Below are 15,794 nucleotides of genomic sequence, written 5' to 3' on the forward strand. Positions count from 1 at the left end.
GATGCGATTTGACATGTCAAATCGCATCTCAAATCGTTCCAAATCGTACCCAGTGTGAACCAGGGCTCAGTGTCCAATTTGTCCACCGCACTGTTGCAGTCCCACTAAAAATCGCTGATCGCTGCTATTACTAGTAAAAAATATTTTTTTCCATAAATCTATCTCATACTAGTTTGGTTTACGCAAAAGCGATAGCGTCTACAATCAATATACGCTTATTGGGATTTTTTGTTTTACCAAAAATATGTAGCAGAATACATGTTTTCCCAAATTGATGATAACATTTGATTTAAAAAAATTAATAAAAAATATTGGATAAGTTTTATAGCAGAAAGTATTTATTTTTTTCAATATTGTCAGATTTTTTTGTTTATAGCGCAAAAAATAAAAAAGCGTAGAGGTGATCAAATACCACCAAAATAAACTCTATTTGTGGGGGGGGAAAAAAAGGACAATTTTATTTGGGTAACACGTCGCACGACCACGCAATTGTCAGTTAAAGTAACGCAGCAGAGTATTGCAAGAAATGGCCTGGTCAGAAAGGGGGCAAATCCTTTCCAGGACTGAAGTGGTTAAATTAAAAATCTTATTTTTTTTTTTATTTCTAAATTTTTTTGTCTTTTTTTGTTAATATAATAAAATATAAAAAAAATGCAGTGGTCAAAAAAAATTAAAAAATATAAAATTTCATTTGGGCACAGTGTTGCATGACCGGCGAAACTGGCAGTTAAAATAGCGCAGTGCCGAATAGCAAAAAGAAAATGCCCCGGTCACGAAGGGGGGTAAAACCTTCCGGAGGGCAAATGGTTAAATACATTTTCATATATTTTTGTTCACCAAATCAAAATGACCTGCTTACCTAATGATATGTAAAGCACGAGCGATGAATGTAGCCTAATACTGACGTACGAGGAGTTCACAGAAGGAAAATACAGCACAGAATTATTTGTATGTCTTCCTGTCCTGGATGAGGACAATGAGGTAGGAGGAAGTCCCCGCCCCTTTCTCAGGTGTATAAACACAGGTGAGCGGTGAGGAGCTGGGACAGGTGTGAGGAGTTGTGTACCTGGTGACATGGAGCTCAGAAGTCTGCTGGCCCTGTGCCTCCTCAGTGTCATCCCTGCAGGCAATGCTGAGGTGTAAGTAACATCTGAGGGGAACTTTTAGACTACTTTTGTTTGTAGCTCCTGTGTACCTGGTGGCTCGGTTGTACCTATTCATATGTATTCATATAAATGTGGTATATGTCTATTAAGAAAGGGGGGAAAAAAGTTATTTTTATTAACCATATTTTAAATAAAATGTATTCTAATAGTTATTAATATTGTATATTCAATGAATCTAATAGTGTTGTTGTTGTTATTATTTATACAATTAATCTAATAGAGTATTAATATTTTTATATAACATTTATTCTAATGGTTATTAATATTGTATATTCAATTAATCTAAGAGTGTTAATAATTTTATTATTATTATTTATACAATTAATCTAATAGAGTATTTTATATAAAATTATTATTTGTAGTACTATTTTTATAAACAATTAATCTAATAGAGTATTGATATTATATACAATTTCAAGTTATTAATTTATATACAATTATTCTAATGGAGTTATTATTTAAAATTATATATATATATATATTTTTTTTTTTTTTTTTTTTCTGCACAACATGCATGCAGAGTGTTTTCCATGTATTCCAATGGCTCTAGTTCACACCATGCAGTCAGTTTTTGGTGCAGAACCTGCTTGCATGGTGTGACCTAGAGCAATTGGAATACATGGGGAAAACACTGTGCATGCATTTTGTGCCGAAAAAATAAATACAAAAATCTGGTGTGAACTGGCCATTTAGAGGTGTGTGTGTGTGTGTGTGTGTGTGTGTGTGTGTGTGTGTGTTTTGTGCAGGGGGAAAAAAAAAAAAACACACACACACACCCCCCTCTAAATGGCCAGTTCACACCAGATTTTTTTAATTATTTTTTCTGCACAAACTGCATGCATAGTGTTTTCCAATTGCTCTGGTCCACACCAATGCAGTCAGTTCCAGACAGTGTCTGGAGCAGAAAAAAAAAAAAAATATGCTGCATTTTTTATTTTTTCCGCTCAGCACTGTACAGGAACACAGCAAATGGTATAAAAAAAAATGCACTGGAACTGCGTGTGGTGGGGGACGGTTCCTTTAAAATCAGGGAGTTGGGGAGCTATGGGATTGTTCTGGAGGAAGTTTTGGCTCTGACATTGTGTTATGCTTTTGTATACCATGTAAAACTTTGAAAATAAAAATTACTAGGAAAAAATATGTATAAATATTATTTAAAATGCTCCATTAATTTTTGTATTTTATATAGAAATACAAATTGTAACGTGTGTGTGTGTGTGTGTGTGTGTGTTGTTTTTTTTCCTAAATAGCTTCCTTTACCTTTAGTGCAGTCCTCCTTCACATACCTCATCCTTCCATTTTGCTTTTAAATGTCCTTGTAGAATTATATAGTCAAAATAAAATCTGCATCAAGTGTACTGACCACTATTCCTATGCTTATTTTGAATGGTGGTTGCCGGTTACCCATAGCAACCAGAGGCCTACATTCACTTTTAAGCCTGAACCAGAGTAGCATCAGCTTGGATTTGGCTGCAATTAGAAAAGGGACAATTTGCCCTTTGTATTGAACAAGTCCGTCTCCCAATATTTAGGAGGCCTGTTCTTAAAGGGGTTGTAAAGAAGAAGAAAAAAGTTCCCCCCTAAATAGCTTCCTTTACTTTAGTGCAGTCCTCCTTCACTTACCTCACCCTTCCATTTTGCTTTTAAATTTCCTTATTTCTTCTGAGAAATCCTCACTTCCTGTTCTTCTGTCTGTAACTCCACACAGTAATGCAAGGCTTTCTCCCTGGTGTGGAGAAAGTCTTGCATTACTGTGTGGAGTTACAGACAGAAGAACAGGAAGTGAGGATTTCTCAGAAGAAATAAGGACATTTAAAAGCAAAATGGAAGGGTGAGGTAAGTGAAGGAGGACTGCACTAAGGTAAAGGAAGCTATTTATGGGGGGACTTTTTTTTCTTTACAACCCCTTTAAGAACAGGCCTCCTGAATATTGGGAGACGGACTTGTTCAATACAAAGTGCAAATTGTCCCTTTTCTAATTGCAGCCAAATCCAAGCTGATGCTACTCTGGTTCCGGCTTAAAAGTGAATGTAGGCCTCTGGTTGTTATAGGTAACCGGCAACCACCATTCTAAATAAGCATAGGAATAGTGGTCAGTACACTTGATGCAGATTTTATTTTGACTATATAATTCTACCCCCCACTGACTTTTTTTTTTTTTATTTTTTATGAAGATTCTAGTCTTCTGGCTTCTGCCTGGCTGTTCTGGTTTTACTGCTGTTATAATTTGTGGTGACAACACTGACATTGCTTTCCTGTGTTGTCACATGTGCTTCCAATGGCATCTATAAGCAGGCACATGGCTGTTCATTACACGTCAATACTGTGATTAAAATTGGGGGCACCATGGAGGGAATTTAATGCCCTTTCTCTTGGGCCCCTTTACACTGGGGTGGGAGGTGCGGTGGCGCTATACCGTTGGAATTGCGGCTAGGGTTGCCAACTCATCCCTTTAAAACAGAGCACATATTAATACAGGTTCTGAGGCTAATTTAATGCAAATAAGGCACCAAGTGAGTTTAATTGCCTCCTTAATCAGCCACAGAACCTGTGTAATTATGTGTTCTGTTTTAGGCTGGGTTCACACTACTACACTACTTTCATCCTACTTTGCTCTGTGTTCAATGTTTCCCTATGAGAGCGTCTTGTAGCGTCCTACACAAGTCGGTCCGACTTTGAAAATGCTCCCTGTACTACTTTTGGTCCTACATTGATCCTACTTCAGGCCCATTGAATATCATTGAAGTTGGACCAAAGTAGTATCCTGTTCATGAAAGTAGGATGGATGTAGGACCAATGTAGGACCAATGTAGCAGAGCAAAGTAGGATCAAAGTAGTGTAGTAGTGTGAACCCAGCCTTAAAGGGATAAGTTGGCAACCCTAATTGCGGCGGTATTCGGCCGCTAGCGGTGTGTTTTTTAACCCCCGCTAGCGGCCAAATAAGGGGTCAATACCACCCGCAATGCGCCTTTGCAGAGGCGCATTGCCGGCGGTATAGCCACAGCTTCTCCATTTCAATGGGAATGAGCGGTGGAGCAGTGGTAAACGCACCGCTCCTCTCACCGCTACAAAGATGCTGCTAGCAGGACTTTTTTTCATCCTGCTAGCGCACCGTTCCAGTGTGAAAGCCCTCTGGCTTTCACACTGGAGGAAACAGCAGCTGCTGTTTAGGGTTAGTTTGCAGGTGCTATTTTTAGTGCAATGGCGCCTAGTGTGAAAGGGGCCTTACTGTGTGTGTGTGTGTTATGACTTGCTTTATGAATTGGGGGGGGGGGGGGGGGGGCTGATAATTGGGAGATTTGTTCAACGCAAACTGTTGCTTGTGCACCAGGGGCAAAGTGTCCTAATGGCAACCACATGCTACTCCAGCTCAGGCTTAGAAGTGAATGTAGGCCTCCTGTTTCTATGCGCAACCACTCTTATAAACAAGCCTAGGAGTAATGACAAGTAAACATAAGCTGGGTTTTTGGTTCTTAACCACTTAAGGCCTAGAAGATTTTCAACGCTTACACTGACCATTGCGCTGTCGTGCAACGTTTTACCCCCAAAAAATTGTCTCTTCTCCACACACACCTTTCTTATGGTGGTATTGGCTCACCTCTGCTTTTTTTTTTTTTTTTCTTTAAGCTATAAGACTCCTTTCACACTGGGGTGTTTTTGCGCTAAAAATGGCGCCTGTAAACTGCCTCTTCTGCAGCCCTGAAGGCCTGAGTGCTTTTACACTGGGGCGGTGCACTTGCGGGACAGGAAAAGAGCCCTGTTTGGGGTGGTGCGGGAGCAGTGTATACACTGCCCCTGCCCTTTGAAATGAATGGGTGCTGTCTTTTTGAAAGCAGCTCTTATGCCGCGTACACACCATCACTTTATGTGATGAAAAAAACCAACGTTTTTAAAAACCTCACTTTAAATGACCGTGTGTGGGGGAAAACGTTGTTTTATGTCTTGTGAAAAACGACAAAAAAAAATTGAAGCATGCTTCAATTTTATGTGTCGTTTTTCAAAACTTCGTTTTTTACTTCACAGAAATTGACCGTGTGTAACAAAACGACGTTTTAAAACAACGTTTTTACACCCGCGCATGCCCAGAAGCTAGTTATGAAGCGAGCTTCAATGGAAAAACGTGGTGAACGTAACCTCGCTTTGCTAGAACATTGTGAAAAAACGATGGTATGTAGGCAACATCGTTTTTGAAAATTGAAGTTTCAAAAACGTTGTTTTTTACTTCACAGAAAATTACGTTTTTTTTCATCACATAAAGTGATGGTGTGTACGCGGCATTAGCGTGCGCTTTTAACCCCTTCGGGGGGAGGGGTTAAAAGCACCCCACTAGAAGTAGCGCTGCTTTACTGCTAATGCTTTATAGCTTTTTGCAGCTTGTACTCCCGAAAGCTGTGCATTCAATTTAAGTGATTGCTATGCCTCAGTTCACACTACTACACTACTTTCATCCTACATTGGTCCTACATTTATCCTACATTGGTCCTACATCCATCCTACTTTCATGAACAGGATACTACTTTGGTCCGACTTCAATGATATTCAATGGGCTGAAGTAGGATCAATGTAGGACCAAAAGTAGTACAGGGAGCATTTTCAAAGTCGGACCGACTTGTGTAGGACCAGTTAAGACAGCTCTCATAGGGAAACAACTTTTAGTCGATCAAATCTTTACTTTTTTTTTTTTTTTCTTCACTGAGTGTACGTCAGTACATATAATAAAAAACTATATAGTGCCTTATCCTCCACCTAAGCCCCATAATCCTGTTATGCATATGCTAATCACATAGTGCAGATTTTTCAGCCGAGTGCCGTTCCAAAGCTTGTCACTTGCTAGATGCTCGCTACTGTCACTCATTAATACAGAAGCGCCATCTCCCCCATTTACCAAAAAAAAAAAATCGGCACAAGATATCCATTTCTTTTAAAGTTCCACCCAAAAACGTAACTCGTGCTTTTTGGATTCCCAGCCCCCTCCGGTGTCACATTTGGCACCTTTCAGGAGGGAGAAGATGCCTGTGTAATCCAGGTATTTGCTCCCACTTCCGGGCATAGATCACCGCAGTGACCTACGCGACGTTGCATGTCTACTTCGTCCCCCCTGCTGTCTTCTGGGAGACCCACGGGTACCAGTGTGATCACGCAGCGTGACTTGCGCATGCACAGTAGGGAGCCAGTAAGTGAAGCCACGAGGCTTCTCTTCCTGATTCCCTTACTGAAGATGGCAGCACCTCCACCCGAGAGTCGAGGGAGAGGACATCGCGGGTGCCCAGGTAGTATTGCATACAATTTAGTGCTGCACTAGATATTATGTAATTGACACACATGAGTGCTGTTAAAAAAATGTATATGCCTTGGGAGCTGCCATGCACTACCTGTACATGGCACCTCCAAAGGCATATAACCTTTTGTTTTTTCTTCCCCTTTTTTTTTTTTTTTTTTTTTTTTTTAGTAGTATGAATGGCCTCAAATTTATCAACTGTCTTTGTGTTGAGTTGCGTAGCCTATTATGTCCGTTCACAGTATAGAACATTCCTACAGACTGCCAAAATGTCTCTTTACAAAGGGCTCCATTTTTCTTCCCAGACACGTTGCTGTCACTTTTCTGGCCCGCTCTTGCAGCTCATCACCTTTTTTTTTGTTTTGCAACATTCTGTGGCCATGTAGTACTCCAAAAAACGTGACTCTAGAGGACAGATTGGGTTTTGTCAGATGATGGAAACATTCAGTGAACACGATGGAATGTGTGATAATAAAATTAAGACATCTTCTCAGAGAGCCTTCAAAAGGTCTATTATTCTGGAGCACTTGACACGGCTTGCTCTCTCAAGCTAAACAGAGCCTATATTTTGGAAGCCCGCCAGAACATCTTTTGGGAATTTTTTTTTTTTTTTTTCTTTTGTCACTCTGTCATTCTTTGGCAGATGAGACATTTTTAATTTGGCACACTGCGCATGAAGAACAAGTAGTTAGAATTTCCTTCAACACTCGGTAACATCAAAGGACATGAATCTTGGAAATTGCCTGGTATTAGCCAGGCATCTTCATATGATCTAGCCTTGGTTGGCCAGGCATCTTCATATGATCTAGCCTTGGTTGGCCAGGCATCTTCATATGATCGAGCCTTGGTTGGCCAGGCATCTTCATATGATCTTGCCTTGGTTGGCCAGGCATCTTCATATGATCTTGCCTTGGTTGGCCAGGCATCTTCATATGATCTTGCCTTGGTTGGCCAGGCATCCTCATATGATCTTGCCTTGGTTGGCCAGGCATCCTCATATGATCTTGCCTTGGTTGGCCAGGCATCCTCATATGATCTTGCCTTGGTTGGCCAGGCATCCTCATATGATCTTGCCTTGGTTGGCCAGGCATCCTCATATGATCTTGCCTTGGTTGGCCAGGCATCCTCATATGATCTTGCCTTGGTTGGCCAGGCATCCTCATATGATCTTGCCTTGGTTGGCCAGGCATCCTCATATGATCTTGCCTTGGTTGGCCAGGCATCCTCATATGATCTTGCCTTGGTTGGCCAGGCATCCTCATATGATCTTGCCTTGGTTGGCCAGGCATCCTCATATGATCTTGCCTTGGTTGGCCAGGCATCCTCATATGATCTTGCCTTGGTTGGCCAGGCATCCTCATATGATCTTGCCTTGGTTGGCCAGGCATCCTCATATGATCTTGCCTTGGTTGGCCAGGCATCTTCATATGATCTTGCCTTGGTTGGCCAGGCATCCTCATATGATCTTGCCTTGGTTGGCCAGGCATCCTCATATGATCTTGCCTTGGTTGGCCAGGCATCCTCATATGATCTTGCCTTGGTTGGCCAGGCATCCTCATATGATCTTGCCTTGGTTGGCCAGGCATCCTCATATGATCTTGCCTTGGTTGGCCAGGCATCCTCATATGATCTTGCCTTGGTTGGCCAGGCATCCTCATATGATCTTGCCTTGGTTGGCCAGGCATCCTCATATGATCTTGCCTTGGTTGGCCAGGCATCCTCATATGATCTTGCCTTGGTTGGCCAGGCATCCTCATATGATCTTGCCTTGGTTGGCCAGGCATCCTCATATGATCTTGCCTTGGTTGGCCAGGCATCCTCATATGATCTTGCCTTGGTTGGCCAGGCATCCTCATATGATCTTGCCTTGGTTGGCCAGGCATCCTCATATGATCTTGCCTTGGTTGGCCAGGCATCCTCATATGATCTTGCCTTGGTTGGCCAGGCATCCTCATATGATCTTGCCTTGGTTGGCCAGGCATCCTCATATGATCTTGCCTTGGTTGGCCAGGCATCCTCATATGATCTTGCCTTGGTTGGCCAGGCATCCTCATATGATCTTGCCTTGGTTGGCCAGGCATCCTCATATGCCGCGTACACACAACAGTTTATCATGACGAGAAAAATGGTCATTAAAGACGACCGTGTGGGCTCCAGAGCATTTTTCATGACGTGAAAAAATGGGCATCTAAAATTTAGAACATGCTCTATATTTTTTTTTTTTTTTCTTGACGTTTTTCATGTTGTAAAAAAAAAAGTGTGTGTGCGCTTTAACGACAAGGGGGGGGGGGGGGGGGGTGACATGCATGCTCAGAAGTGAGTTATGAGAAAGGGAAATTTGCATAAGCTGGTTTGACAAGAATCACGTCGAGGGAAAACATTGTTTTTCGATGACCTGAAAAGTGTGTGTGCGCTTTAACGACAAGGGGGGGTGACATGCATGCTCAGAAGTGAGTTATGAGAAAGGGAAATTTGCATAAGCTGGTTTGACAAGAATCACGTCGAGGGAAAACATTGTTTTTCGATGACCTGAAAAGTGTGTGTGTGTGTGTGTGTGTGTGTGCGCGCGCAAGTTTTTACACTTTATTACCAAAAGTATTGGGACACCTGCCTTTACACGCACAAACTTTAATGGCATCCCAGTCTTAGTCCATAGGGTTCAATATAGAGTTGGCCCACCCTCTGTAGTTTATACCTGCTTCAACTCTTCTAGGAAGGGTGTCTATAAGGTTTAGGAGTGTATTTGTGAGGTCAGGCACTGATGAAGGCCTGGTTCAGTCTCTGCACCAATTCATCCCAAAGGTGTTCTGTTGGGTTGAGGTGCAGGCCAGTCAAGTTCCTCAAACTCGCTCGTCCATGTCTTTGTGCTTTGCGCACTGGTGCGCAGTCATGTTGGAACAGGAAGGGGTCATCCCCAAACTGTTCCTGCAAAGTTGGGAGCCTGAAATTGTCCAAAATGTCTTGGTATTCTGACAGCTTAAGAGCTTCCTTCACTGGAACTAAGGGACCAAACCCAACCCCTGGAAAAACAACCCCACACCATAATCCCCCTCCACCAAATGATTTGGACCAGTGCACAAAGCAGGGTCCATAGGAATTTGAGTGGAGACTGTGCCAGGCCTTCTCGTCCAACATCAGTGCCTGACCTCACAAATGCGCTTCTGGAAGAATGGTCAAACATTCCCATAGACACACTCCTAAACCTTGTGGACAACCTTCCCAGAAGAGTTGAAGCTGTTATAGATGCAAAGGGTGGGCCAACTCAATATTGAACACTACAGACTTAGACTGGGATGCCACCAAAGTTCATGTAGGTGTCCTAATACGTTTGGTAATCTAGCTCAATCTCCTTGAAAACCCATATGATATTGTATAAATCAAAGCAATACTTTATTTATGAATAATTCCTGGTGATGGGGTATGTAGAAAGGATTGGGTGCCCAAAGGGAGAATTCCTGTGAGTGAAAAATAACTGCTTCTGGACAGCAGGAGACATGATAGATCTTCAATTAAACAGAGTTGCAAACTGACCCTAAACAGCGGCTGCTGTTTCTCCAGTGTGAAAGCCTGAGGTCTTGCACACTGGGGTGGTGCGCTAGTAGGACAGGGAAAAAAGTCCTGCTAGCCCCATCTTTGGAGAGGTGTGTGTGTGTGTGTGTGTGTGTGTGTGTGTGTCGCTCCTGTCCATTGAAATAAATGGGAGAGCGTGGCTATACCGCCTGCAATGCGCCTCCGCGGGCAGTTTTAACCTTTTCTTGGCGGGGGGGTTAAAACCGCCCCACTAGTGGCCAAATAGCGCAGCGAAATTGGCAGTAAAGCGCTGCTAAAAATATAACAAATTGAATGCAAACCTCTGAACTACATGTAGTAGTTGGTGTACTTGATGACTAACCTGAAAATGTGGAGGCACCACCTAGCGGCTATAGACGTGTATATATTATATGTGTTAAAATCCTAGGTAATGGCACTTAAATTGTGGCCTGCACCAGAAATCACAAAATGTTAAGAGTCTTTTGTACATCCGAGTGACAATAAAAACAAGAACTGATGCGTTTCAGCAATGGCCTTGGTCGTAGCTGAAATCACAAAGTGCATATGGATTAATGCCTATTTATGAGCATGCCCTTATGCATAATACATGCCTAACACACAATCAAACTAAACATTTTTGGAGGAAGTGGTCCTGTTTCCCTTTTTTTTTTTTTTTTTTTTTCTATGGGGGAAAAAAAAAAATGATATATTTTATAAATATATATAAATTTAATGTTAGTATTTATTGGCGTATAACGCTCACTTTTTTACCCTGAAAATAGAGGGTAAACTGTGCCTGCGTGTTATACGCAGGGGGCCGCGGAAAGTTTTTTCCTGAAACTTCCCTCCTAAAGTTAGGGTGTGTGTTATACGCCGATGGAATACTATATATAAATACATTTATTTAAAAAAGTCATGCTCTCGGACAAATTTTAAATCCTAGAAACTTTTATATCCGGAGAAAAAAATGTCCACCCCCTGTATAAAGATTTGTGGTTATGGCTCTCTAATCTAAACTGTCAGTCAAGGGCACATGGAAAGAATTCATACATTTGTTCTGCTTTCTTTTAGCACATTTTGAGATTTTATTACATCTTGATTACATGTTCCTTTTGTATAATTAGCTTCGTAGGATCTGTGTCTTTGTGGTCGGGTAGGGGTGTGTGAGGTTTCTGAAAGTCCGCCAAGATTATTTATTTAAAGTCTCATGTATCTGTAAGTCGTGTGGTGACCTGTAGGAAAATGGTTACATCAGACTACAGTTTAGATTTTAGTGCCAAGCTACAACTCAGTCGCTCTGTCATGTCTTCTCCATTTTTTGGCAGTCCCAGGAAGTTTATTACAAAAAAGCACACGATCAAAGCTCAAAAGCACACTACCGATCGCCCACATGTTCATTCAGAAAGGGGCTGATAAATACATATTTACTGACCCCTTCCCTCACATATAGCCCCACTCTTCCTCTACAAATGTGCATTTGTTGGCCGGGGAGCACTTTATTTTTTTCAAAGCCGGGCACCCCTTACATAGACTCCCATGTTCAACGTCGGTTTAGTCATGGGCACAGTGAGGCATACAGATGGACACCCTAGGCTTATACGCGCTCCACATTTTTTGTAGTAAAATTGGGTGTCTCGGCTTATATTTAGGTCGGCTTATACTCGCATGTGTATCTCTCTCTCGCGCTCTCGCTCTACAGGAAGGATGTCGTGTGTTCTGAAACGATAACAAAAATCAGGTTCTGGTGGATCTACTGTACAGCAAATCCATGATTAAAGTCTAGTATGGCTGGTCCTAGGCTGCTAACTTTCTGATGGCGACGCAAGGAGACACTTGCTAGATGGTTTGAGTTCATGAATATGAACGGAGGAGAACTTGGTAAAAATGACTGGCGTGCGCCAGATGTGCCTGGGCACACCCTAATCACCAATTGAGATGCAGATTCCCCCTGCTGATATTGCACCAATGCCCCTGAATGGGGCTCCTAAATGGGGGGGGGGGGGGGGGGGACACTGTCCATGTTTTGATACATTTTGGATGCACACCCTAATGCAATGGGCTGTGCACACCTATGGTACAAATGTTCATCTTCATAAAGACTAGCGTCTCCTGACGGCACTAGAGGCAGCCATCTGTCTAGAGTGCCTTCAGGAGATGATGGTCTTCTTCATCAAGCCTTAATGAAGTTTCCTTTGTGCATTCTGTTGTGATTTTATTCATGCAGATTGCTCAAGCCCTGAAGGATGAGGCTTCTGTTGGCTGTGTCTGATGCTCTTAACTATTAAATACAGTAGAACCGTTAATTACGAGCATATTTCGTTCCAGGAGAATGCTCGTAATCCAAAGTACTCGCATATCAAAGCAAGTTCCCAATTTGAAGTCAATGGAAACAAAAATTTTGTTCTGCATTGACTTCAATGGCATGCGGCCAGAGGCACTGGGGGCGCCGGAGAGCCTCAAAGGCCCAAGGTCAGCCGAACTGTCAGGCCTTTCCATGCATTTCCAAACAGCAATGTTTGGCTCTGGCGCCCCCCATCTCAGGCCAAACCTGGTACTGCACACCGCTTTGGCCTGAATCCTGCTCTTTTTGCGAGAACATTTGGAAACCGAGTTAGGGTTTTTAGAAATGCAGTTTAACAAGCTTGTATTGTAAAATGCTTGTTAACTGCGTTACCTGCAATCCGAGGTTCCACTGTACTTCAAAAAGTCCTCAAAGTGAGATGAACCTTTGTACTCCTCCTATACGCATTCAACAATCGGATATCTGCTTTAGTGGACAGTAGACATGTGCATTCCTTTTCGTCCAAATTCCTGGGATTTTCGAGTGATAACAACCGCGCAGAATCAAAGATCCACCATAAATGTTTATTTTCGTTGCAACAACAATTTGATATAGATAGAAGATTTAACGTGATGGTGACAATGGCAATCTGTGGCTATCGAACCTGTGGTTGAATGTGTCTAACCTTAACTCTTATGCCGCGTACACACGATCGGTTAAACTGATGAGAACTGTCTGATGGACCGTTTTCATCAGTCCAAACCGATTGTGGGCGCCATCGGTTAAAAAAAGACCACTCGTTTTAAATTTAACTGATGGATACCTAACTGATAGCAAAAAATCGATCGTTTGTAGGCACGACCATCGGTTAAAAATCCACGCATGCTCAGAATCAAGTTGACGCATGCTTGGAAGCATTGAATTTTTTTTTTTTTTCAGCACGTCGTGTTTTACGTCACCGCGTTCTGAAACGATCGGTTTTTTTAACTGATGGTGTGTAGGCGCGACGGACCATCAGTCAGCTTCATCGGTTAACCAATGAAAATGGTCCATCAGACCGTTTCTCATCGGATGGACTGATCGTGTGTACGCAGCATTAGTCCAAGAATAATCGACGTGGAGAGAAAAGATTCAACATTCAAGACATGAAGATTTTACGAAGCAGCTAAAAAAACATATGATTGCCTCAAGAGGCCATTTATGGTGAAATGCTCCGCCTATAGAAGAATTCTAATGTTGGTTGACTAGTAATATAATTACTATTCATACAACATTAGACTTCTACTCTAGCTTGTGCGCGGAGCATTCAACCAGAAATGTACAATCGTGACGTCTTACAGTTTAGCTGCTCTGTTGAATCTTCTTGGAACGTTCGACAGACACCATAAGCCTTCAATGACAGATTTGACCTTTAATTCAGATTTTTGGACGAATGCTTTTTTTTATTTTTTTACAAAGTAAATCGAAACAAATTTTGGGAGTAACTACATTTTTGGGACAAAAATGCAATATTTCAGTGTGCATGCGTCTAGTGGACAGACTGGCTTGGTCTGTCGGTTTGATCCAATGTTCCATTCTCTGATGTGCGCCTGGCTGCCAAGTGCCTAATGCTTTCCACAGTCAGTAAACGGCTCTGCAGCTGTGTTTTATTTTTGGGTAGAACTTAAATAGGGTGGTGGTGAGCCGAATGATACTCCAGTAACTAAACCTGAAAATGAGGACACTAACTCTTCAGGGTGAAGGCACCTCCTTTTTAGTGTATAGATGAACAGTACAAAACAGGGGCTCTCTAAAAGGTATACAGTCCAGAGCAGGGACAGAATGACCATTTGGGCACTGCCTGAGGCCCCATGCCACTAGGGGGGCCTAATCGTTTATCAGTCCCTGAAATGTCCCTTACCGACATGCTTTTGTTCTAAAAATCCCAAGATTATAGCTGCCCCACCTCTCCAGTACCTTTTCAGCGCGTGGGGCCCCCCATAATCTCCTATTGCCCAGTGGCCCCATGAGTTGTCTGTCCGCCCCTGGTCCAGAGTGTACAAATGGTAACTGCTGATCTCCCAGAAAGTCTTTAGCTCCCGAAGGCTGGTACTCTCTATTTCCTGATCACTTGGCTGTCTCATGCAATGTCGGTCAACTTCTCCACTCCAGTTGCTTGTGTCCTGCATCCTTAGGAGGCTTTCTGTAAATGCTCCAGGAAGATGAAACGAGTCCCCAAGCCAAAGCTGGGTTCCCACAAAAGGTGGTTGCATTCCAGGCAGATGCAATGTCCCAGGGATGCAATAGCCCTCAGGTTGGGTCTTATGCCGCGTACACACGATTGGACATTTCGACAACTAAACCATGGATTTTTATTTTCCATTGACGTTTGCTCCAACTTGCCTTGCATACACACTTTTACACAAATGTTGTCAAATTCCGACCGTCAAAAACGGTGACGTACAACAAGCCAAGAGAAAATAAGTTTAATGATTCAGAGCATGTGTCAAATTCCGAGCGTGTGTAGGATTTGTGTGCGTTTTTTGACTTGAGTACACACGGTCGGAATTTCCGACAAGAACTTTTGTTGTCAGAAAAATTGAACGGCTTTTTTTTTTTTTTTGGGTGGGGGGGGGGGGGGGGGGTTGGAAATTCCGACAGCAAATGTCCAATGGAGCATACTCTGTCAGATTTTCTGACAAGCTCGCATCGAACATTTGTTGGAAATTCCCACCGTGTGTACGCAGCATAACTCTCTCTCAGGAACAAGAGACTCTAGCCCAGGGGTGCCCAACCAGTGGCCCGTGATCCTCCTACTCTGGGATGGAATAAAATAGAAAAAAAAAATAAGTTTGACTAAAATCAGTGTATGTATATATGGGCATATCTGTTCTGCGGTGGTTACTGGGATGAATTCAAACTGATCCACAGGTGCAGAGAAGTGCACCTGCGATTTACCTGCACTGAGCAATAGACTTCTGTTCCCTTCTGAGTTTTGGTGTGCTTTCTGAAAGTGCACCACACCTACAGGATATAGTATAATAGAAGTCTATGGCAAAGTGTAGCTAACCTGCAGGAATGCCACAGGTGAATTGTGCAGCACCCATAAGGCAGGTAAACAACTGTGACCAAATCTGACCATCCTATAAGGCGTGGAAGATGTAAATGTACTTGTGTCTGTTTACAAATGCCTACCACCAATCTGCTAAAAAAAGTGGGCTCTATAGAGCCAAGTGGGCTGCCATCCATCCGCTCATTATGACCCGTGACAGGTTACCAAGTCTCTTAAATGGACCTTGCTCTTCAAAGGGTTGGGCACCCCTGCTCTAGCCCCCTTTATACCTCCCTCAGCCCCCTTCTGGTCATCTACTATATTGACAGGGATTGGCTGGAGAACTACTTAACATGCAGGCTGGGGTCATATTCTCTCCTGTGGGGGGGAGGAGTAATTGAGCCCATAACTACAGAGCCCAGAGCAGACCTAACAAATCAAGCAAGGCTCTCCCTGACTACAGGGAGGCCAAAAACTAAATTTAACTGAACAATGGCACTATGGGGT

General features: G+C 42.7%; 1 protein-coding gene across 1 annotated transcript in view; it reads left to right on the top strand.

Annotated features, from left to right (window-relative positions):
• The first annotated feature begins 1,019 nt into the window (after window positions 1–1,019).
• The window catches only part of LOC120946685 (ovostatin-like), a 150,048-nt gene continuing 135,273 nt past the window's right edge, over window positions 1,020–15,794 (top strand). Inside the window, exon 1 of the mRNA XM_040361312.1 lies at window positions 1,020–1,139. Within this exon, the coding sequence (XP_040217246.1) occupies window positions 1,075–1,139 (65 nt within the window). The 5' untranslated portion in view covers window positions 1,020–1,074. The remainder of the gene's footprint in view (window positions 1,140–15,794) is intronic.

Source organism: Rana temporaria, chromosome 8 (genome assembly GCF_905171775.1).
Source record: "Rana temporaria chromosome 8, aRanTem1.1, whole genome shotgun sequence".
Taxonomy (NCBI): domain Eukaryota; kingdom Metazoa; phylum Chordata; class Amphibia; order Anura; family Ranidae; genus Rana; species Rana temporaria.